The sequence below is a fragment of the Lactuca serriola genome, chromosome 2 (assembly GCF_051521515.1).
Source record: "Lactuca serriola cultivar US96UC23 chromosome 2, Lser_US96UC23_V15, whole genome shotgun sequence".
NCBI lineage: Eukaryota > Viridiplantae > Streptophyta > Magnoliopsida > Asterales > Asteraceae > Lactuca > Lactuca serriola.
In genome coordinates this window covers 161,435,302-161,460,290 of record NC_136409.1, presented here as the reverse complement: position 1 = coordinate 161,460,290, position 24,989 = coordinate 161,435,302, and the positions used below count along the sequence as shown (strand labels likewise).

General features: G+C 39.6%; 1 protein-coding gene across 1 annotated transcript; it reads right to left on the bottom strand.

The window, feature by feature from the left end:
• Positions 1 to 14,488: 14,488 nt before the first annotated feature.
• LOC145087199 (2-methylpropanoate--CoA ligase CCL4-like) lies at positions 14,489 to 16,533 on the bottom strand. Its single transcript, XM_079025110.1, has one exon. The coding sequence runs from the start codon at positions 16,427 to 16,429 to the stop codon at positions 14,777 to 14,779; it is 1,653 nt and encodes a 550-aa protein (XP_078881236.1). The 5' UTR covers positions 16,430 to 16,533; the 3' UTR covers positions 14,489 to 14,776.
• Positions 16,534 to 24,989: the final 8,456 nt, after the last annotated feature.

Below are 24,989 nucleotides of genomic sequence, written 5' to 3'. Positions count from 1 at the left end.
CTCAAAAGGCCCTATGTACCTTGGATTTAGCTTTCCAAGCTTTCCGAAGCGTATCAATCCCTTCCAGGATGAGACCTTCAATAGGACGCGGTCGCCCACCTGGAATTCCAACGGTTTCCTTCGTTTATCAGCGTAGCTTTTTTGTCGGTCTCTAGAGGCTTTCAATCGTTCACGAATCTGAACAATCTTCTCTGTCGTTTCCCGTATGATCTCCAGACCTGTGAGAGTGCTTTCAGGAACTCGTCCTTTAGCTAACTGGGTATCACCCACCTCAGCCCAACACAGAGGGGATCTGCACTTTCGGCCATAGAAGGCCTCGAATGGAGCAGCCTTTATGCTCGTGTGATAACTGTTGTTGTAGGAGAATTCTACAAGGGGTAAATGAGTATCCCATGCTTTCCCAAAGTCGATCACACAGGCTCGCAACATATCTTCCAAGGTTTGGATAGTCCTCTCACTTTGTCCGTCGGTCTGTGGATGGTAGGCTGTACTCATGTCCAGCCTAGTTCCTAAGGAACTTTGTAGCGACTGCTAGAACCTCGAAGTGAACCTACTATCTCTGTCTGAGATAATGGATATGGGAACACCGTGCAGTCATACAATTTCCCGTATGTAAGTTCTTGTAAGCTTCTCCATCTTGTCTGTTTCATTGATCGGCAGGAAGTGTGCAAACTTGGTCAATCTATCGACGATGACCCATATGGTATCAAGTCCACCCGTTGTCTTGGGAAACTTGGTTATAAAGTCCATAGTGATCCGCTCCCACTTCCATTCCGGTATTTCCGGTTGTTGTAGTAAACCGGAGGGTTTCTGATATTCGACCTTGACCTTTGCGCAAGTAAGGCATTTACTCATGAAGGTAGCAATCTCTGCTTTCATGTTAGGCCACCAGTATAGCTTTTTAAGATCTAGATACATCTTATCTGAACCTGGGTGGACGGAATAACGAGTGTTGTGTGCCTCGGTCATGACCAAGTCTCTGAAGCCACCGTGTTTCAGTGTCCAAATCCGATCCATGAGGTATAAGGCTCCGCCACCGTTGACTTCCAAATTATTTTCCATCCCTCTTAGGGATTCACCTGCCACGTTTTCAGGTTTCAAAGCGTCGAGCTGAGCCTCCTTAATTTGCGTGGATAAGTGTGAATGGATAGTTATAGTCAATGATTTGACTCTACGACCAGCATATTCTTTCCGACTGAGGGCGTCAGCTACTACATTGGCTTTACCCGGATGATAACGAATTTCGCATTTGTAATCACTGAGTAGCTCAACCCACCGTCGTTGTCTCATGTTGAGCTCCTTCTGTTCGAATATGTGTTGTAGGTTTTTTTGGTCTATAAAGATAGTGCTTTTCGTATCGCACAAGTAGTGTCTCCAGATCTTCAGAGCAAACACAACTGCTCCCAGTTCAAGATTATGGGTCGTGTAGTTGACCTCATGTGTCTTCAGCTATCTCGAGGCATAGGCGATCACCTTACCTCGCTGCATCAGAACACATCCGAGCCCTTGATTTGATGCATCGCAATAGACAACAAAGTCTTCTATCCCTTCGGGGATGGATAGTATTGTTGCGCTGCACAAGGCTCGTTTGAGCGGTTGGAACGCTCTCTCCTACTTCTCTTCCTAGTCAAAGGTCACGCCCTTCTGGGTCAGTGTTGTAAGAGGTTTTGCAATGCGGGAGAAGTTCTGAATGAACCTGCGATAGTAGCCAGCGAGGCCTAGAAATTGACGAATTTCTGTAGGCATCTTCGGTGCTAACCAGTTCTCAATGGCTTTGATTTTGGAAGGGTCCACGTGTATTCCCTCTTCGCTAACCACTTGCCCTAAGAATTCGACTCTTCGGATCCAAAATTCGCATTTCGAGAACTTTGCATAGAGCTTCTCCGATCGTAATGTTTCTAGGATTTTTCGCAGATGTTGACTATGCTCCTCCTTACTACGAGAGTAGATAAGTATCTCATCGATGAAGACGATGACGAAATGATCCAAGTAAGGACGACACACCCTATTCATTAAGTCCATGAATACAGCGGACGCGTTTGTTAATCCGAACGGCATCACTACGAATTCGTAGTGCCCATAACGAGTTCGGAAGGGTGTCTTCGGAACATCCTCCCCTAACAGTCGTAGTTGGTGATATCCGGATCTTAAGTCGATTTTTGAAAAGAAGTCCGCCCCCTGAAGTTGGTCAAATAAATCGTCGATACGAGGCAATGGATAACGATTTTTGACGGTCAATTTGTTGAGCTTCGTGTAGTCGATGCACATACGAAACGATCCATCTTTCTTCTTGACGAACAAGATTGGAGCTCCCCAGGGTGAGAAGCTTGGTCTTATAAAGCCCTTGCTAAGCAGTTCGTTAAGTTGGCAGGACAGCTCTTGCATCTCTGCAGGTGCTAGACGATAGGGCGATGTGGCTATTGGGGTAGCCCCTGGAACTAAGTCGATTCGGAACTCGACTTGACGTTGCGGAGGTAATCCTGGGAGTTCTTCTGGAAAGATGTCGGAAAAGTCGCGTACTACTGGAATGTTCTGAATGTCCTTCTTTTCTTGGATCACATCGACCACATGAGCAAGGAATGCTCGACATTCCTTTCGCAAGAATTTCTGAGCTTGAACTCGAGATGATACGAAGGTTCGTGTCGGGTTTGTTGCCATAAACTACTGGGGTTTCGCCAGACGGCAGATTAAGGCGAACAACCTTTTCGTAACACATGATGTCGGCACGATGAAAACTCAACCAATCCATGCCGATAATGACGTCGAAACTTTTAATTGAGACCGGCATGAGATCGATCGAAAATGAATGGCTATCTAAAGTTAGGGTACACCCTATGAATATACTGCTAGTGCTCTCTGTCTTGCCATTAGCCATTTCTATAGTGAATGGTTCTTTAAGTGCTCATGATTTTTTCTTAAGTAAATGAGAAAATTTTTGGTTCACGAAACTCCTCTCCGCTCCACTATAAAAAAGAATGCACGCATAAGAGTTATCGAGGAGGAACGTACCAGTGACCATTGTGGGTTCGGAAACCGCTTCCTTATGGCCTATGGCCAGAACCTTGCCACTCCATCGGCAAACCCTGCCTTCAGGCAGTTCCTTTTGAAGTGGCCTACCTCCCCACATCCATAGCAAGCTTAGCCCACTCCTGCGTCGGGGACTTGGTTGATTGGCTTCGCCAGAGCTTTACAGAAACGGGCAATGTGCCCCTTCCTGTTTCAGTTCAAACATTGCATTTCTCGGCAAGCACCGAAGTGATGGAAGTTGCATTTGTTGCACTTGGGTAAACTTTCAGCGTACTACTTTACCGGAACAGCAGCGGCAGGTGCTATCGCAACATGTACTGCCACGACCTGCTGCTTTTTGGCAGCCTTTGTCTTCTTTTTGTCATCCCAAAACTTCCTCTTGGAATCAGCGGTTCTTGCGGGTTCTGAGATGGCCAGGGTTGTTTTTGCGGCCGGGGTACAAACTCCATGGTCTATGAGTCGCTGTGCCAATCGTTTGGCACTATCAAATGTAGTGGGGTGTGATGCCAAGACATTTCCCTGGTATGGTGGCATCAGCCCCCTATATATCTCTCGATTTTCTCTCCCTCAGTATGCACCATGTTGGGACAGAGGGCCACCAGTTCACAGAATCTGGCGGTGTAGGCGACTACGTTGGAACCCTTCATGGTTAGGCCACATTTCTTTCTCTAGTTTCTGGATCTCGCCCCTCGGTTAGTACTCCTCAATCATGAGGTCTTTCAAAGTTTCCCAGCCCATAGCATTAGCCACTATGAGAGATAGTGACTTAACATGGCAATTCCACCATGTTAGGGCTTTTTATTCAAAGGTGCAAGCAGCAAACTTGACCTTGCTCTCCTCTGGACAGGAGCAGATTTCGAAAACCGATTCGGTTTTCTCGAACCATTGCGAGAGGACAATGACTCCGCCAGTCCCTTTGAAGGACAATGGCTTGCAGTTGGTGAAGTCCTTGTAGAAGCACTCTTTCAAGCGCACAGGGATTTCACCATGAGTAGATAGGACAGGGGTTTCTCCTCCAGTGGAACCAGAAGAATGATATTGTGCCATGGTTGAAGCCACAGCAGCAGCTACAGCAGCATTTAGAGTTGCCGTGTCGAACTGAGGAGTTGGTGGTGTTGGTGCGGGAGGGTTGCGTCTTGTTGATTTACATGGAGGCATCTTTGAACTACAAGTTTACGAAGATAAAGACATTGATAAGAATTTAATAGAAGAATTGATGAGAATGACTCATGGACTAACTCTCCATAGTCCAACAGTACAAATGAATAACACGGTTAATTGTAAATGAAAGCATTTGGATATAATTTCCATCACATTTAGATATCTATTGATAATACTGGAATTACAGATGTAACGAGTTCGGGAAAAAATGACCTAGAAGTAGGTCTTACATCAACCAAGATGGGAAAATTTCGACAGAAATATGACCCAATCAAGACCTTAACAGGTCTAAGATTTACAAGGATAGGAAATTAGTCTAGAGTTTTTACACAAACTAAGTTATATCCAAAAGAGAAGTTGATGAGAATTTATCGGCGACGAGAACTACCAGAGTGAGTTCTTGACTCCGACAGAAGACATTCTATGTCCCTCACGCGCCTATCAGATCTTGCTTGCTGAGCTCGAAGTTCCCTGACTTCAGCTTGGGTTTCAGTAAGTTCCCTCTGAACAGCTGCATTATGGACCAGATTCCTTTCATGAGCAGACTCTAGCTGGTGAATGCGGACTGTGTTAACGCCAGATTTGGTGTCAATCTCCACGACTCGGTTCATAGCTGCTCGACCCTGTTCTGTGTTCCGAGAAATCCTACGAACCATGATGGGTAGGACTCTGTCAGCGGAACCTCCCTCAGTGAGGTTATAGAAGCTTCTGTCTCCGTTGTAGGGAATGGGTTGACCTTGTTCCTGACTCCATCTATTCAAGTTTGTGGCCCATAGGGGTGTGGGTCCTTGAAATGCTGGACGAGGGTTTGGGTTTTGAACAGCTGGGGGTAGGTTGGTAACTTCTGGCTCCAAGTCAGAACCATCAGAAAAGCCTTCAGCTTCATGATCATCCAAAGGGATTGGGTGATCATCTTCTGGCTCTTCTCCAAACCATCCTGCATTGCCGTGGTTGGGGTAGTACGGGTCTCCGGGAAGATGGAATCCAGCCATTAAATCTATGTGAGAAAAGGGATAAGGAAATAATTAATAGACGAACTAACTAGATAATTATAAGATGATCTTTATCAGTTACTCCAATACTTGTTTAGAGCATACCAGTTATATGTATTCCGGGACATGATAGACCTTCGAATATGTGATCCTAACTCTAAGCCCACAACCAAACAAGGACGGGAAATAAAGCAAAGATTCACATATTCTTAGTCTATGACATCCTAGATACGTATAACCTTAGTGTATCCACTAGACAACCATTGACATACTAATAAAGACCTTTAGTTCCCAGATAAGTAATTTTAGTAACACAAAATACTCCTATAGTATTGTAAGTTTAATGTTCTGTTCTACTGTTCTCATTGTAGTAGTGTTGGTAAGTTTTTAGACTTGTTGCAACCTCACAACCATACTTAGTCACATGCTAATCACTCCTCGAATAATGTAGTTGATTAGGATACATCTTCCCAGGGTTGACCATATGTCTCTAAGTCTACTTGTGCTGCCCAACAATCTTAATACTTTTGTTCTGTCCTAGTGACACTGATTTTAGTATGAATGCAAGTATGTATACTTAGTTAAATATTTTATTATTTAAACGTATAAACTCTTTATCAGAGTATTTTAATCCCGCTTGTGTTTATAGTTCATATATCTTTTATGGGTTGATACACTCGATTCACTATAAACAAAGCTCTGATACCAATCTGTCACACCCCAAAACCGGAAAGGTGGAACCCTTCGGGGGTGGAAGTCGTCATGTACAATATCACAACAATGCAAAGTAGTAAACAAGCAACAACATCATCCATTGCATTAATAATATAATTTCATACAAGTGTGTTCTGTCAAGTTATATACACACCAAAAATATACATCAAAATAAAAGAGGAGTCTTGAACAACCCCCATCTTCTCAAAAACCTGGCATCGGTACCTGTTACTGGTGACCTGAGAATGCAAGTTATTTTGAAAGAGTTTATCAGCTTTAAAGCTAGTGAGATCATATGTATATTAATGTCTGTGTTTGTATGAAAGCATTTGTAAGATGTAATGTATAAGTTTTGTAAAGTTTGTATTTGTTTGAACACTCCTAGAAAACCCTATGTTTCCTACTAAAAGTAGCCTTCCACCAAGGCATCTAGTATCTGTGTGTGTCTCTTGTAAAAGTGTGTATTTTCCCAAATCCGACTATCATTAACCAAAAATATAGTTTTTACATTACCGTGCATCGTGTGAATGTTCACAAAGTGAATGTAAGGGTGTTTCTGTGCTGAGACTAATGCCTTGCCTTCAAGGACTTACATCAGGAGTGGTGGTGCATAAGTTGGATGGGTGTAAGCACCTATCTATGTTGAGCTGTGGAGTACAAGTTGGTGAACTCAGTGTAGTGATGGCTTGATGATGAGATTATGGGGTGATAAGAGAGCAAGTGGATCCGAGTGGGAGTAATTGCTTGGGATTATTAGGAAAACCATGGAGTGATCCCATGGTGAGTCAATCAGCGAGAGAGTGTCGTGATACTGCAGGGAGCCGCAGTATTCACTGGTTAGCGAGAGAGTGTTGTGATACCGCGGGGAGCCGTAGTACTCACTAGTCAGCGAGAGAGTGTCGTGTTACTGCGGGGAGCCGTAGTATTCACTGGTTAGCGAGAGAGTGTTGTGATACTGTGGGGATCTATAGCATTCACGAGTCGGTGAAAGGGTGTCGCAAGTCTGCGGGGGAGCCGTAGCATTCATGATTCAATGAAGGAACATCTTAAGACTACGGGGGGAACCGTAGCACTCAGTAGTCGATAAGAGCGAATATTGTTCTGTGGGGAGTTGTAGTATTCAATAGTCAGTGTATGACGCAGAGGAGTTCTTAGGCTTGGGTAGCCTTACCACTTGAGTCTTCGGGAACCTGGTTTCCAGACCAGGGGCGAGACTGGGGTCTCTGTGACGGTCAGAAATTGTTATATCTCGGGTTGAGGAGGGATTATCATAATCGAAAGGAATTGGAGAGATGGTGTGTGCATAAATTCGCGAATCGTGGGTATGGGTTGAGTATCAGATTGGAAATGAGTGGTTCTAATTCTGTTGTTGAATCGGACTCTCGAGCTGAGTTTGGGACAATTCGTGTATTGAGTAGGCGAGATGAGGTTTTGGATTTGTAAATGGGTTTCACTCTGAGGGGTATTGATCTCCATCTGATGTCTTAGACCGGAGTGGGTGAGTTTCTTTGGTTTGGGAAGAACAACGAGACGTATTGGACCGGTAAGTGGTAAACGAAAGAGGTCGGATGTGAGACGACTTCAGATAGGGTTGTAGTATTCACTTGGGGTAAAGTGAAATTCGTGACTTGTGTGGCACGATGGGTCGAGATAGTTACTCTGAGAAGGAAGCCAGTAAGTCGTTTTATTGGGTGTGCAGTGGGTAACCTTTGGAGGTTCAACTTTTGGGTCGGGGGTTGACCTAGTGCTCAATGTTGGAAAGGACTTGCGAGAAGATCTAGGGCTTATGATTAAGGGTGTTAGAGGATCGTTCCGAGCTGGATTTACTGCTTTCTTGTGTCTGAGGTCAGAGTTTTGAGGTTCATTCTTTCAGATGAGCTCTGATAGTTTTCCAGGAAGTGGGTCCTTAGCGGGAGGTGACCTTTCTGTTCCTTTTGAGATACGACCGGGATCGATTAGAGAATCAAAATTGGTATAGTGTTCTTAGATTTTGTTATTCGATGAGCGATTATCATGATGATATTTTGTGAGGGTGTTCGGGCAGGGAGACAGACCACTAGATTTTTCAAGTTCTAGAGAGATAGATCGAGTACCGCAGCGCATAAGGGTCTGTCCTTCTTCAGGGTTAGGAGTTCCTGTTGGGTTCAGGTTTTTTGTAAGATATTGTTGTATGATACGAGTTCCTTTCGGTGGTTCTTCTCGGGTTATTGGGTTCGATCTATGTGTCGATAGGGAGCAATTTCAAGGGAGAAATCTAAATCAAGTGGGGGAGAATTGTAACATCCTGTTTCAGATCGTCTGTGATTAGGGTTCGTGGGTTGCAACCCAGGCATGAGGAAGCCTCGGGGTTGCAATGAGTTGCTAGAAGCATAGGCCTTCTTGTCACCTTTCCGTGGATATGAGGTTCTTTGGAATCGGAGTTATATCGAGGAAGCTATGGATGTTTGAAGTTTTGACAAGATAGGTCCCTTATTTGAGAAAGGTGGAAGCTGAGTACACTGGGCATACGTGTGTGTACCTTAGCGTACTCATGTGCGTGACTTTTAAGCGGAGCCACCTAGTACGCTGGGCGTACTAGGCTCAGAGTGAAAACCCTAATTGGGGGTTCCCTATATAAAGAATAATATGGCCTCATTTCTGGCCACCATCCTCAGTTAACAAACCCTCTTATACCCTAAACCTTCGTTCATAGAGCTTGTGAGTGCATTTGAGAGCCTTTGAGTGATTTTGTGTGTTCTTGGTGTGATGAAGAAGCTTTGGAGAAGAAGGATTGAGAGTCCATGCCCTTGGATCTGAGCACATCTAAGATGGGAGCTTCATATAGAGGTATAAAGCTTCAAGCTTTCTCACTCTTTTGATTTGTGCATCATAGTAGAGTATTTTAGGGTTTTTGTCCCAAAAGTTGGAGACTTTATGAGATATTGAGCTCCAGAGACTATGATCAACCCCCTTTGAATGTATTCAGTGGTGTGGTGTCATAAAAAATCAAGACTTGGACGTTGGAATCAAACCATGCATGATATATGAGCATTTTGAGTTAAGAAAGTAAGAGTTTTATGTGTTTGTGACCTTATCAACCATACAAAGGCTTAAAGTCACAAGCTTTACGGAGTAAGTGCCATTAGGGAGTCCAGATCTAGGATTTGAGTTAATGTCTTAACAGGTTAAGACCAAAGGAGTAGGAAAAACAAACCTTGATGTACGCTGAGTGTAATTTCAGTATGCCTGCATACTGACCAAATGTCTCAATGGTCAATTTGGATTCATATGTACGCTGAGCGTACAAGGGAGGTACGCCCCGCGTAACCTCACTGTGGCCTTTTGGGCTAAGTCTCATTTTGGACCTTAAGTGTTGGGCCTGGAGATTGGGCTTGTTGCACTAGAGATTTTGATCAGAGGAATATCAAATATATGTGCCTTGAACCCTTGTGTTGGACTTGCCATTTAGACTTGAGAGTTGGGCCTCGGGAGAGCCCATTCATTATTGGGCCTTGGTGGGCCCAATGAGTTTCAGGTTTTGATGGGCTAGTTAGTGGACTACCTTTAAACCTAAAGAGTGAGGATTTAGACTTAGATCTTAATTGGGTAATTGTGGATTTTGGTCCAGTGTTAAAGGTCGGTGCAGCAGCAGCATCTATAGGAGTTGTTCATCATCCGAGGTGAGTTTTCTCACTATACTTTACCTAGAGTGGTAACCTTTGTGTGACCGGAGGGTCTTATGTGCTTATATTGAGTATTGTGACATCCTGAATTATGTCTTTGTGATTTATGTTGTGTATTATTCTGAGCTTACTGAGTTAGGACCGGAGGGTCCACCCGAGTTTTAGGACCGGAGGGTCCCACTGAGACACATTGACCAGAGGGTCTTATCTAAGTATAGCAATGAGAGGCTAATGAGATATATGTGGTATTTTGGGGAACTCACTAAGCTTCGTGTTTACCGTGTTATGTAATATGTGTTTCAGGTTCTCCTTAGGATCACGGAAAGGCGCCGACTTGATTGTACACACCAAAGAAGGAGTTATGTTTTGGGGATCCTGAATTATTAATCAAACAATCATGGAGTTGTGTTTTGTAAATTAAATAAATGAGATTTTTGTGAAATATGTTATGAGAATTATGTGATCTTAAATTGAATTTTTTTTTTTGAAAATTTATGGTGTTACATACTTAATTGTGGTAAGTGCTTAAAGGCTTAATAAGTACATCTTAAAATATGAGAACTAGCATTCTTGGTGGCATATACTTGTTGGTGGATACATTATAGAAAAATTCTTTCTTGAGTTTTTGGTGGTTTTATTAAAATGGTCTTCAAATGTTGTATTCTTAACATCCTATGGTTGTCATAATGTTTCTAATATCATGTAAATGGATCCTTGGTGGTTTTATTAAAATGGTCTAAAAATAATAGTTATTTGTAATAGTACTTCAGTTGCCGCTTAAAATTGTTTTATAAAACAATTTTGTTTTTAGCTTCCCAAAACTCATTACCTACTATGTTAGAGTTGAATGAAAACACGACACGTAGAAAAGTGTGATGTTATGGTCGAAAGAGAACGCGACACTATTAAAGGGAACACGACACATACATGAGGTGTACGCGACATGCAATGACCGAAAACACAAAACAAATTAAAAACATGAGAGAGTTGGTTTTTTATTTATTTTTCATCACATACGCTTATGGGAGCAAGAAGAGACAATTCTTGAGATACTTTTTAATCATGTTTGAGGGAAAATCCAAGGAGCGATCAATAGGAATAAGGATCCATCTTCACTTGAAGTAAGGGAAATATTATCCATCTTATTAAGTTTGGTTAGTGTTTATGGTGAAATGTGAGAATAGTGATGAAACCCTAGCTCATATATATATATATATATATATATATATATATATATATATATATATATATATATATATATATATATATATATATATATATAATTATGTTAGTAATCTACTTGGCTTAATAAACCAATTCGTAAGTGTTTTATACTGAAATCGTGACCAGATGATTGGAATTGGGGAAGCGGGAAAGATTCTAAAAGGCGTGAGGCGTGGTATGGCGCAAAGTCAAGTCTCAAGCTTAACGAGTCATGTCAAGACATGACGTTTTTTAATGCGTGATGTAAGACGACGATTTTTGTACTAATTTATAATTATACTAGTTTATAACTCGTGGGAACCACGGTAACAAAATTAATTAAACTTTCATTGAGAATTCAAAATTATTAATCAGTTATTTCAAATAAATTATTAATTAAGAGCAATTTTTCTAGTTATAAAAAATTATAATCGTTAATTTAAATAAATATGTGAAATTATATCATCTTATAATTTGTATTAATTTTATTTTAATTTTTATTCAAATGTTATTAATTTAATTTAATTAGAGTGAAAATTTTAAAATTTGAAATTGAGAATTAATATGTTGACAAGTGACATGTATTAATTAGGAGGCTTGATAGGGTGACACTTGACAAAAAAAGAATAAAATATGTATTAATTAGGAGGCCTAGTATGATGACACATGTCAAAAGGAGATTAAAACTATTTTTTTATTAGAATAGGGAGATTAGCACATAAATGTAAATTTATATCAAATATAACTAGTTTTTAGACGTGTTATATCAACAATTAATAACAAAAAATTAACAAAAAAAACGCAATACTTGTATGTCCGATTAGAAAATGCATAAAAAGGAGCAAAAAAAAAAACATGTCTCAAATAAAAAAACATGTGCCATAATACGCCATAATGCGTCATTTCACGCCATATCATTTATTTATACATCCAGGATAATTAATTTGGATGAGATAACTTAGTCATTTATAATTGATTTACATTTTGGGGGCTATGGTGCTCAAATTGGCGAAATGATGAATATGGTAGGATAAAGTTTATGCCTTCATGAATTTAGACATGTAGACAACTAATTTATGGTGTATAATTAGTCTGTATCAATTAAATGTTATGAAATTAGTAAAGGTGTTGGATCAATTCATACATAAGGGAATTGTATCTTGAATTATAATACTCATGAATTATGTGTTACCTTGACAATTACTAGAGTTCCAGAAACGAGAGTAATCTATGGTAGGATAAAGTTTATGCCTTCATGAATTTAGACATGTAGACAACTAATTTATGGTGTATAATTAGTCTGTATCAATTAAATGTTATGAAATTAGTAAAGGTGTTGGATCAATTCATACATAAGGGAATTGTATCTTGAATTATAATACTCATGAATTATGTGTTACCTTGACAATTACTAGAGTTCCAGAAACGAGAGTAATCACGGGACTTCAAGAGTTGGAAATCAGCACATTGGGAATGTTCAATATGAATAACCATACTTCTATTCTAGACACTGGATATCTATATATGTGCTTATTATCGTGTTATGTGATAAATACGATATATTGGTTATTGTAAAACAATGTTTATGAGTTAAGGAGCTAGTAGAGTTCTTTATTATCGTGAGTTGTACTAAGCTAGTATAGTTAAGTACTATAGTAAGTTATTGTTATATGAAGTAAATTACTTCTTTCAATTTTTTTAGGACAAAAACTACCAGAAATTTTTGATTTTAGACCTTCAATGAAATGCTTTTTAATCGCTATCCATAATTTTTATGAATCTACAAATGACTAATTTTACAATTTATGGGCTATTTGGCAAGATCTGAATCTTTAAGATCTGAATTTTTAAGTGATCTGAATTTCTAAGAGGGTCTGAACTTTTAAGATCTGAATTTTGAAATGATGTTTGGTTGGAACCTCTGAATTATAATATTAAATGATAAAAATGACCATTTTATCCTTTTATATTATTTTTTTGCTGAATTTAAGGTTTTTGTTTATATAATAACCAAATCAACTTCATAAATAATTATAAAAAGATATAAAAACTGGATAAAATCCAAATTAAACATATATTAAAATCAAACATAAATTCAAATCAAACATAAATTAAACATAAATCTATCTAGGCATGCATGTTTCGTATATCTCTAACTACATACAAACATAAACTCTCACAAATGGGAAAACATGTTTTCTCTTCCTTCCTCCCATTTCACCGATTCCCTCGCTTCATTCCAACTTTTTCTAATTATCTCTCTTCCTTCCTCCTATTTCTGTAACCACCGAAACCACACCTTAAAAACATATATAATGAAACCCATCAAATTGACAAACATGATCTTGAACCATTATCTTACCAACTAATCACTAATCATAACCCTTTTTTTTAAAAAAAAGACCCAAATAAACAACTCCCATAATAAATAAATTCATCAAATGAATTCAATTTCAGCACATTAATTCAATTTCAGCTATACATACACATATATTTTGATTTCATAATTCCATTTCAACAATAATTTAGCACAAATCAGCAAGATGGGTAACAAAGTTCAGCAATGTAGTTCAACAAATAAACACAAACTCAATAAATTTCAGCAACAAATTTCAACTATACATTCACATACACTTCAGAAATCAATAAAATCAGAAAGATCATCAACTTATATTTCATAAATCAAGTCATATCAACATTTAAGATTTATTAGTTTTCAGATTTATCAAACATCATATACTATAACATCAATTTTCAGAAAGAGGGAATGTGGGAGGCAAAGCTGCCGGAGGCGCAACAGTCACCGTAGGTAGAGAAGACGTCGACAATCAACAAAACATTCCAGAAAAAACAGCAAAAACCAAGTTTATATCTATTGCTATTCGATTTTCAGGGCAAAAAAATGACAAAAACGTTACCTACAACCGGAGGTTGGTATCATTTTAAATAGGTGGAGGTCTATGTCGTTGCAACAGATGGCGGAGGCGGGGCAACGAAATTGGCGGCGGTGGTGTTGTAGATCGGAGGAAGCAGACGATGATTATTGGAGATCGGTGAGGGATAAGAATTGGGGTGAGAAGGAGGAGAAGGGGCGAGAAAGAGAACGTGTTTTTGGATCAAGGGCATAACACATCTTTTATTTTTTCAGATGGAATTTGAAATCTGTTCGGTAAGTGCTAAAATTCAGATTCAGACTAAAACTTAAAAGATAAACAAACGGTCTGAATCTTAAAGATTCAGACTCACCCCTTATTAAGAGGTATTAAGATGCAAACAAAGAGGTCTGTTCTATGTACATGTTATTGGTTGGTTCTATGGGATGTATTGAATACTTAATTATCATTATATCATAACCATTCAATTTACCGGATTCTTGCGATTGTAGTTGTCCGGTAGCATTTTTCCTGAAGAGTTTTTCATTTTCTTTGCGTTGTTGCAAATTTGAGAAAGATGGAAATTGACAATAATCTAATCAGTAATGGAAGCTTACAATCAAGATTTCGTCGTTTTCCCAATGGTTTGACACTCGGTTGTACAAAAGTTATTCTACAACATGACAATTATATTGCACTTTTTTTTTTCTTTTTAGGTTTTAAATGATGAAAGTTTCACAATAAATTTTAGATCGAGAATTAAATATTCATATCCAGCAAACAAATCCAAAAAAAAAGAACCCATAAAGACACAACCCAACCAAACATTGTCATCACTGCAAACAATTCCCAAAAAAAAACCCTAGAAAACCCACCAAACATCAACCATTTATATAACTTTAGATAAATCAGCTAATCAAATATGTAAACAATATTCAAACGCTCATGTATAGAGTGAAATAAGGTAAATAACAATAGCTTGATGCTAGATTACCCTACGTCTATATAAAATTTTATTCTATTTTTACATGAAAGTACTAATTCTCGATGTATAAATATATATCTTCGATATTTTCATTTTTTGATATGGAAACAATAATTTCCCAAAGGTTTTATTAATATTTTAAAGATTTAGAACTACAGTTTACAGGCGACTATTCCTCGTATTTGGTCCCATTGCTTTTGCCATTTCTCGAAGTATAAACTTCTGAATCTTCCCCGTCGACGTTTTCGGCAACTCTTCTTTAAAAACCACCGTCTTCGGCACCATAAATCCCGGCAGCTTACCTCTACAATACTCCGCCACCTCTCTCTCCGTCACTTTCCCCACCATCTCCGCCTTCAAACTCACAAACGCACACGGCGTTTCTCCCCAATGATCATCCGCCCTCGCCACCACTGCCGCCTCATTCACCGCCGGATGCGTGTACAAAACCGATTCCACCTCCACACTGCTCAAATTCTCGCCACCACTAATGATCACGTCTTTTGATCTGTCCTTAATCTCCAAATACCCATCTGGGTGCATCACTGCAACATCGCCGGTGTAGAACCACCCGTTTTCTCTCATACACTTGGTGGTTCCGACCGGGTCTTTGAAATAACCCAGCATAACACATCCGCCGCGTAGCACCACCTCCCCTAGTGTTGACCCGTCCCGAGTCACACTCAGTCCTGACTCGGGATCCACCACATCCATGTCTGTGAATGCAACAGTTCTCACCCCTTGTCTAGCTTTCAGTCTAGCTCTCTCCGTCGCCGGGAATCGGTTCCATTTCTGCTTCCACGCGCAAGTCACAGTTAACCCACCTATCTCCGTTAGCCCGTACCCGTGACTGACGATGAACCCAAGAGACTCCGCCCGAGCCAGAACCGCCGCAGGCGGAGGAGCTCCAGCCGTCATGATATTAACGGGTTTCTTTAAGGGTTTCACGTTTGGGACGTTCGATAACATGTTGAGGACAACCGGAGCACCACACATGTGAGTGACGCCGTGTTTGTTAATGGCGTCGTACACGACGGCTCCGTCGAATTTGCGTAAGCAGATATTGGTGGCACCGACCGCCGCCGTACCCCATGTGTAGCTCCAACCATTAGCATGAAACATCGGCAGAGTCCATAAGTAAACAGGTTGTTTCGGAACAGACCATTCAATAAGAGAGTCAACGGCGATGAGGAACATACCACGGTGGCTGTGAACTACTCCCTTAGGAGACGACGTCGTGCCGGAGGTGTAATTCAACGTCATCGGATCCCACTCCGATACCGGTCTAATCCAATTGAACCCCGGATCGCCGTTTTCCACCATACTTTCATAAGTACATCGGAATCCTACCATGGATTGAGGGGTAGATCCATCATCAGTGATGAGTACGAGCATCGGTTTTTGTATACCTGGGGAAAACATAGCGATTGCATCGAGGATGATAGAAACCGACTGATAATCAACAAAAACAAGCTTCGATTCGCTGTGGGAAAGGATGACAGAAACTGTGCGAGCATCAAGGCGGGTGTTAATTGAATTGATGATAGCTCCGGCCATGGGTATGGCAAAGTAGAGCTCATACATGGCGGGGACATTTGGGGCAACGACGGAAACGACGTCGTTTCTCTTAATTCCGAAGTTGGAAATGGAGGAAGCCACCTGAAGAATCCTTCGTCGGGTTTCGTTCCACGTATAGGTGGTGTCGCCGTAGACGACGGAAGGGCAGTCGCCATAGACGGTGGCGCACCGATCAAGAAAGCTTAAAGGAGTAAGCGGCGATGAGTTGGCTGGACTTGGGCGGAACTGATCCATGCTCTAGCCTATCTATCTCACTAAGACTCTGGCCACAGTAAAATGAATCTGGTTATGGAGAGTAATCTCCGGCGAGCTGCATTTAATGGCAAGATGTGCGAAGGGATGTTTGTTTGACTTTCTGTCTGTACAAGTCAGCAGATCCAACGGACGTTGTGAGACCACGTGGTTGTTGATAGCTTAGCTTATCGATATGTGAGAATCCAACCATTCAATGCTGATTTGTTATTAATTAATTAATAGTTAATAAGATGTTATTTTTTTATTGTTACTTTCTTTGAACGGCTACTAATATGTTATTTGATTGTCATTGCTAGTTTTTGGATAATGCTATATAGGGATAATGACTTGAAAGGGTAATGAACTTTCGATTTTGTTCACATTTAGTAACTAAATTTTTTTTCGTTATCTATTTGTCATTGAACTATTGAAACTGTTCACATTTTACCCTTATAACCGGCTGTTACCGGTCATAAGGGTAAAATGTGAACAGTTTCAATAGTTTAGTGGCAAATAGATAACGAAAAAAAGTTTAGTGACTAAATGTGAACAAAATCAAAAGTTCGTTTCCCTCTAAAAAGTTCAATGGCTAAATGTGAACAAACTTCATATTGTATTATGTTTTAGCAAATTATTTTTTTTTTTTTAATTGTAGCAGGATGGCAGGTCCACACTTAGACCGGCTGACATTTTGGTCTTTGGATGGATAGGAGGGAAATATGCGTGCGTGGATCTTACTGGGGTCTCTCCTCTCGTTGGTTTGGGGAGCGGGGGTTTCGCAGCTGGGCATGCCGCTTTGAAAGCCGCTGCGTGCAAAGTGGTAAAGCACAAGAATGCATGTAGAGAAAATCAACATGTGTTTGTTCCTTTTGCATTCGATACATTTGGTTTTTTCGCACCAGAGGCGGTGGAGCTCCTTAATAGAGTCCAACGGGTCATGCATTCTAATGTCATATCTCCTAGATCCACAAATGTTGTTTTCAAAAGAATTGGTTTTGCCATCCAGAAAGGACTGGCGGCGCAGCTTGTTGCCCGTTTGCCTTCAATCGATATGATTTGAACGTTGAAATATATATATATATATATATATATATATATATATATATATATATATATATATATATATATATATATATATATATATATATAAATCTTTAAAAAAATTGTAGCAACATTTGTTGATGAAGAAATCTATGAAATAAAAAAAACAAAATGTAACATCCGGATTTCCAGGTATCATAATTTAAGTATTTTTCTTTTGAGTTAAGAAGAGAGACTCGACGAGTTGACGCCTCAACTCGTCGAGTAAGGTCGCGACTGATGACTCGGATTAATGAATGGACTCGATGAGTCGGTGAGGCGACTCGACGAGTCCGCGCTGTTGGTAGAAACCCTAAATCTTTGGGCCCGAGCCATATTTAAAGGAACTTATGGCCTTCAATTGCGACTACCTTTCCCATAAATCAGAACCCTAGCGAGCTTGAGTATGTAGAGTGAGAGGAAGACCTATCTTGAGCTTTTTGGTGTGATTTTGCAAGAAAGGAGAAGAGTTCCAGCAAGAGGGACCAAGGAAGGTTATTGTTCTGAGTTATTCAAGCAAGGAGCTTCATTCTGAGGTACAAAAATGAACCCCTTTCCTTCCCTATTGTGTAGATTCCATTTTGGGGTTAGGGCATGAATCACTTCATCTTTGGGGTTTTGAATGCCTCAAACCCCTCTTGCAAGTTTGTGTTATAGATCTGGACCCTTCTAGGTCCAGAGAGCCGAGAATATGAAGCTTTAGTAGAGTAAACCTTGGGGTTTGAAGTTAAGAATCTGGACCCTTCTAGGTCCAGAGAGCCGAGAATATGAAGCTTTAGTAGAGTAAACCTTGAGGTTTGAAGTTAGGAAACATTTATGGAATTTTTATGGTATATATAGTTACTTTCATCTTACACATAGATATGAAGTATTTTATATAAATTACGTGTTATGTGTGCATATTATTTGAATACTTGCTGTCTATGTTGGATGAACGATTTTATACATGTTTTAAAAGATTTAAACGGTATATTTATTTTATATCTACAAATATGTTGCGGATGAAACATGGGTAGATGAAATAGGTGGTGTGTAGTGAAATAAAATGATGAGAGATATGTGATGATAGAAAGGTGATGATAATTAGGTAAATAGATGATGATGAATAGGTGATATAGGATGAAAGGAGATACCATAACCTTAACTGGAAATGTGGCGATGTAGTCATCTACCAGAGTATAGATGGCGACCACGGACTATTCTAGACAACCCAGTGGAAACACCAGTAGACCCATAACATGTAGGTGATGAATTACGAGTTCAGACGATGTTGTAACTACGTATTCATGCGATGATACTAACCCCTTACTATGAATTACGAGTTCAGACGATGTTGTAACTACGTATTCATGGGATGTCACAAATTCCGCATGCCAAACCAATGGTCATAATTCACATCAGTGAGAATGGTTCATTTTTTTTTTGTAAAACCAAAATCAGATTGAAATTTTGATTTTTTATTTTGGAAAATGTCAAACCATTGGTTTTTTATTTCGTTTTCGGTTTTTTGTTTTTTTTTAAATATATTTTCAGGGTTTTTTTTTATTTCATAGATTTCTTCATCAACAAATGTTGATACAATTTAACAAAAATAAATAATTTGCTAAAACATAATACAAGAGGAAGTTTGTTCACATTTAGTCATTGAACTTTTTAGAGGGAAACAAACTTTCGATTTTGTTCATATCTAGTCACTAAACTTTTTTTTCGTTATCTATTTGCCACTAAACTATTGAAACTGTTCACATTTTACCCTTATGACCGGTAACAGCCAGTCATAAGGGTAAAATGTGAACAGTTTCAATAGTTCAATGGCAAATAGATAACGAAAAAAAGTTTAGTGACTAAATGTGAAAAAAGTCGAAAGTTTGTTACTCTTTCAAGTCATTATCCCTGCTATATAATGTTAAAGGTATATTTTTTAAGACAATCTAATAAAACTGTAAGTGGTTTATAAGGCAGTTAGACTTTTAGTTTTATTATAAAAAAAATTCTAATATGGATAATGACTTAAAATGGTAATATATTTTTTGATTTGTACATATTTTATTATTAAGTTTTTTTTTTTTCTACATTTGTTCATTCAATTTGTTAAATTATACGCATTCAGTCCTTATGACTCGTTATTTCAAGTGAGCCAGAAAAATGACTTAATAGAGTAATATATTTCTCATTTTGTACACATTTAGTCCTTAATATTTTTGTACACATTTAGTCCCTAATATTTTTTAATTTCAAAATAAGTCATGTTTGGTTTTGTACTCATTCAGTACTTATGAATGATTTTTTTAGGTTGTTCTCACGACATCTTACGTGGGACAAATATTGATGGGGTGTTGGGGTTGTTGATGTTTATGTTCATCACGATCTCGACTTCTTGGTTGCGTAAGTCTTATTGTTTGGCTTAGGTCTTATGTTATGAACATCGTAACTTCTTCACACAATATCAGATTTTAACGATCTTTATCTCCATGTGTTCATTTTTTGAGTCTACTAGAACTTTCGTTAAGATTACTCCCGTTAAATATAATATATTTTTACTTACGATTTTATAATAAAAAACATACATACATGCATTCATAAAAAATGTATGAATAAAAAGGTTGTTAGTAAAAATATATTACTTTTTAATGGGAGTAATCTAAAAGAAAGTTGTAGTAGACTAAAATACGAACACATAGATATAAAGATCGTTAAAATCCGAGATCGTACGAATAAGTTATGACGTTCAGAAAACATGACAAAAGCAGCCAAATAGTCGAGATCACGATGCACATAAGCATTAAATGCCCCAAACACCTTATTAATGATTGTCCCGCGTAAGATGTCGTGAGAAAAACCTAAAAAAAATCTTTCAAAAGTACTAAATGAGTACAAAAATAGAAATGACTTATTTTGCAACAAACAAAATATTAAGGACTAAATATGTACATAGATATTAAGGACTAAATGTGTACAAAGTGAGAACTGTATTACCCTATTATGTCGATTTTATCGGCTAACCTGGAGTAGTCGGTTATAAGGACTGAATGTATGAATGTGTATAGTTTAACAAATTGAAAAGGGTAAATGTAGACGAAAAAAAGCTCAATGACCAAATGAGTGCAAATCAAAAAATATATTACCCTTTTAAGTCATTATCCTATGTTAATATTGTAACACTCATAATTTTTTTTTTGAAAATTTTAAACTTTTAAATAAACTCAAAACCAATCTTCATTACAATTTATTATCAAAATAAGTTTCACATCAGAGTTTTCCCAGAACTCATAACAAAAAACATGATGAGGTGAACGATCAAGCATGCAGCTTCCCGCGATCATTTGAAGTACCTGAAACATAACCAAAAACTGTAAGCCAAAAGCTTAGTGAGTCTTCCCCAAAATACCAATCCAACAACAATACGAATACAATAACAACATACTATGGGTCCAATCAACCATCGAGTTGGAATACCCCAGACCCTCAACCATCGGGTTGGAATGCCAATATACTATGGGTCTAGTTAACCTTCAGGTTGGAATACCCTAGGCCCTCAACCATCGGGTTGGAATGCCAATATACCATGGATCCAATCATCTTCGGGAAGGAATACCCTCGGTCCTCAACCATCGGGTTGGAATGCCCTGGCCTGTTGGCTTACGCACGAAGCAGAAAAACCTTAACTACCACATGTGCACATATAACAGATAATCATATAACAGTCTACAGTCAATTAAACAGATCTAACATACCATTAAGCATAGCAACATGCATAACAGAATATCAATCCATTGTGTCAGCATTGGTGCCTTCAACGCGCAAGTACAGTGAGGAAAATTCACCTCACATCGACGTATCAAACAGAACCTCTGACCGCTAGCTCATGAAAACCTCGAAATATCATAATAAATAAATCCCCAATTAATAATTGGATTATCACCTCAAATCTATTAACTCATAATTTTCCATTAACTCTTCATTAACTGGGCCAAGCCCAAGTCCAACCTTGATCCAAAAAGGTCCAAAATATACAAGGCCCGTGATTGGCCCAATTTTCCAAATTGGGACCAATTCCTTATTGGGCCTTATCCTAAGGTCCAACTTTCTAACTGGTGTAACACTCATACTCAGAAAGTCCAACAAGGGCCCACGACGAGCTGGCCCAAAGATGGCCCAAAACCGTAGCCCAACTCGTAAAGGTCCATTAGAAGACGTACGTTGGGCGTACTCCGAAGCTACGCGGGGCGTACTGGAGCCTTGCATTGACTGGAAATAGGAGTGCTGACCGCCTACGCGGGGCGTACCCTCGTAGAGTCCAAAACTCCAATAAGTGCTTAATGGCTTAAGCACTTAAGCCCTAACTTCATATCCATGGCCCAAATGTACCTTAGATTCATAAAGTTTCCAAATTTACAACTTTAGACATCCAAAAGTTCTTAATACAATATCTTATCCCATTAAGACCTTTCTACTAAATGCATGGGACACTTCCAGCCATTGGAACTTCATTTTTATCACTTAGAACCCTTCCTGGGGTCTGAAAGGAAAGCTTAAAACGTCCAAAACATAGCATGCACAATATTGGGACTTTTTGGACAAGAAGAGTACCAAAAAACTATCAAAACAAGATCTACACAATACAAGCACAAAGGCAGAAGCTTTTTACCTTCTGGAACTCCTAAATGATGAGATGATCCCAGATCTACAAGCTTGCTTCACTCTCCAAACACCTTGATGCAACTTCCTCTTCTTAAACCATATAAGAAACACACTCTTAGCTCACACACATAAAAGAAAAGCTAGGGTTTGCCAAAAATGATCTCATGACTTGGAGGCTAAAAGGATGGAGGGATAGGGTTCATAATGGGGCTTAAATACCCTACAAACCCTAAAAGTTAAGGTTGCACCCGAACATACGTATTCCCTACATACATATGCGTATGCCCATCGTACTAGGGCGCGTCCTGGTACGCCTAATGTACTCATATGTACGCCTAACGTGCTCCTCCTCCTACTAAAATTACCAATTTGCTCCTCGAGCCTCTTAGGTCTAAATTCAACCAAAATCAAGGACCAACATGACATATTAATTTACCGAACGAAGGATTTGAAAATACTAGGAAACATGGGATGTTAAAAATATTATAACTTCTTTAAAGAGTCTTTTAGGTTTTTTTAGGAATCAGCAAAATTTTATTAAAAACCTACAGCAAGATGCAAGTCAAGGGAGAAAAAATAGGAGAATTACACCAACAAAAGTTCCAACATGCCCAATTATCATTATTATAAATACCCTCTGTCTATTCCTCACCGTTTTTGCAGGGAGGTCAGAATCTTGTTAAAAACAGTGTTATTCCTTAACTTCCAACTGCACCATATTGTTCCATAAACAATGGATATTAAGAATTTTCTTTTCTTTGGGTAGTGACCCCAATTCACGGCAAAGTCAATCACCTCTTGAACTCGAGAAAAGCTACTTCCATTTATACCACACTAGTTTATAATCATTCTCTAGACATCCATATCGGTAGCAAAGTTGTTAGGAATCAACAAGTGATCAACTATCTCCACCTCCTGAAAATAGATTTTTAGGTAACATGTAAACAAGGAGAGCCAAATTAGACATTAATCAAATTAAATTTGATTATGTCATGATATGTCTCCGGTTAGGATCAACTTGCAAATTTGTGGCACTGTAGTAGAATCATTACCAATGACATTAGCTCCGTCTATTTGAGGGATGGAAATGAAGAGCCCGAGAATCACAACAAAGAAAATAAGATTGTTAGTCATCGTCCGGGAGGCGATCCCGGAACGAAGCTCCGACGATCAAGTCGGTTTGTTTTTTAGAGAGAAGGTAAAAAGTGTTAGGTAAGTGCTTAAGGGTTTTTTCTCTCAGTCCCTTCTCTTGGAGGAAAAAGGACCTTTTTATACCTATGGTCAAGGGGACAGATCCCCGGTAGTACCTTCTACCTTTTCAGGTTTGGTAGGGATAGATGGCTTTCAATTGGTAGATCGTGCTCCGCGAGTGGTTGTTTGCTATTGGTGCAGGTTTGCTAGGGGCGGCATCCTGAGCGGTACACATGTTGCTCTGGGAGGCGATTGGCACTATTTTTTCTTGACGTTGGCCTTGGCACTTGAGCGCCAAGGAATAAATACGGGATCGCAAGGGTGAGGGCGAGGACGCGGTGTTAGGCATACGTCGTCCTGTGCGCAAACCGTCTATCAGACTGACGGTTTCGTTATGTTTGATGTATTCTTGGTGGGATACGTTAGATCTGGACAAGCGTTTGGTGGGGATGGATCTTTGACAACTAGTGATGTGAAGGAGGTGTCTGCACAGGTGGTTTTCATCATCACAGCCGTTTGAACTTCCCACCTGCATTTAAACTTCCCCTATTTGTGTCGGTTCCCCTTTTATTTTTTGCCTCTTCTCGCTTCTGCTACTTTTTTTCCTCTTTTTTCTCTGTTTCTACTTTTTTTTCTTTTCGACAAAAAATGGCTAGTCCAAATACCGAAATCGTTCCTTCTCCGAGCGAGTTCTTTGATCTCCAAGAGCGGTTTGATTTCCTTCCTGGACATGGTGTGGAATACCCTAGAAAGGGGGCTATAATTTCTCGTCCGCTTGAAGGGAAAGTTGGAGTCCCCATTCCGATCTTTGAGGCTAGTCTGAGGCTGCCAATGCCAAACTTTTTCGACGAGATAATGCACCAATATGGCTTCCGCATGGATGAATTGACTCCAAACGCTTTCAATAAGATTGTTGGTCTTGAACTCGCCTGTCAATTTTGGCTATCCTTGTTTGATTACTTTTTTCAATCGAGCACCAGAACTGTGGGGTGCCAATGCCACTGTGGCACAATCATTGAATACCATTTGCATCAATGGCGAGGAATAGGAGGATCATTCGTTGGTTGCAATCAGGATGAGCATTGCTTGGAGGGCTCAAGGGATGATGCCTCAGTTCTATGTTGAGAAGAACGGTAAGTACTTCTCCTTCCCCCCTCTTTGATTGTTGTTTTCTTTTGTTTTCTTGTGTGTTTTGCGAACTATGCTGGTTTGTTTCTTGTTTGCAGGTCACGAGAGGATCCTTCCCTTTGACATAGTGTTGAGGGGCCGCTTTCAGGGCACCTACCAAAACCGGGAAGTGCCCTTGGTTGAGACGCTCCCTCCACCGGTCCGTCCCTACCGTTCATTGGCTCTTGTCGGCCCTCTTGTTTCTTCTAGCCTGGGTCTGATTCTCCTGTTGGCCAGGTGTTGATTGACGCGCCTGTCGGTGGTGTTTCCCGTGGGGACCCTTTGCCTTCTGATACGGAAGGGGAGGAGGCATCAATCAAACTCACTCGGCGTAGCACCCATGCGACCTCCAAATGACAGCTTTCCTGGCTGGATTCGCCACTGTCAGAGTCTGTTAAGTCATGCTCCTCGGGCTGATGCCTTCTCAAGAGGCGAAACATGGACTTCCTTTTGGGGGAGGACAATGTGGTGGTTGACATAC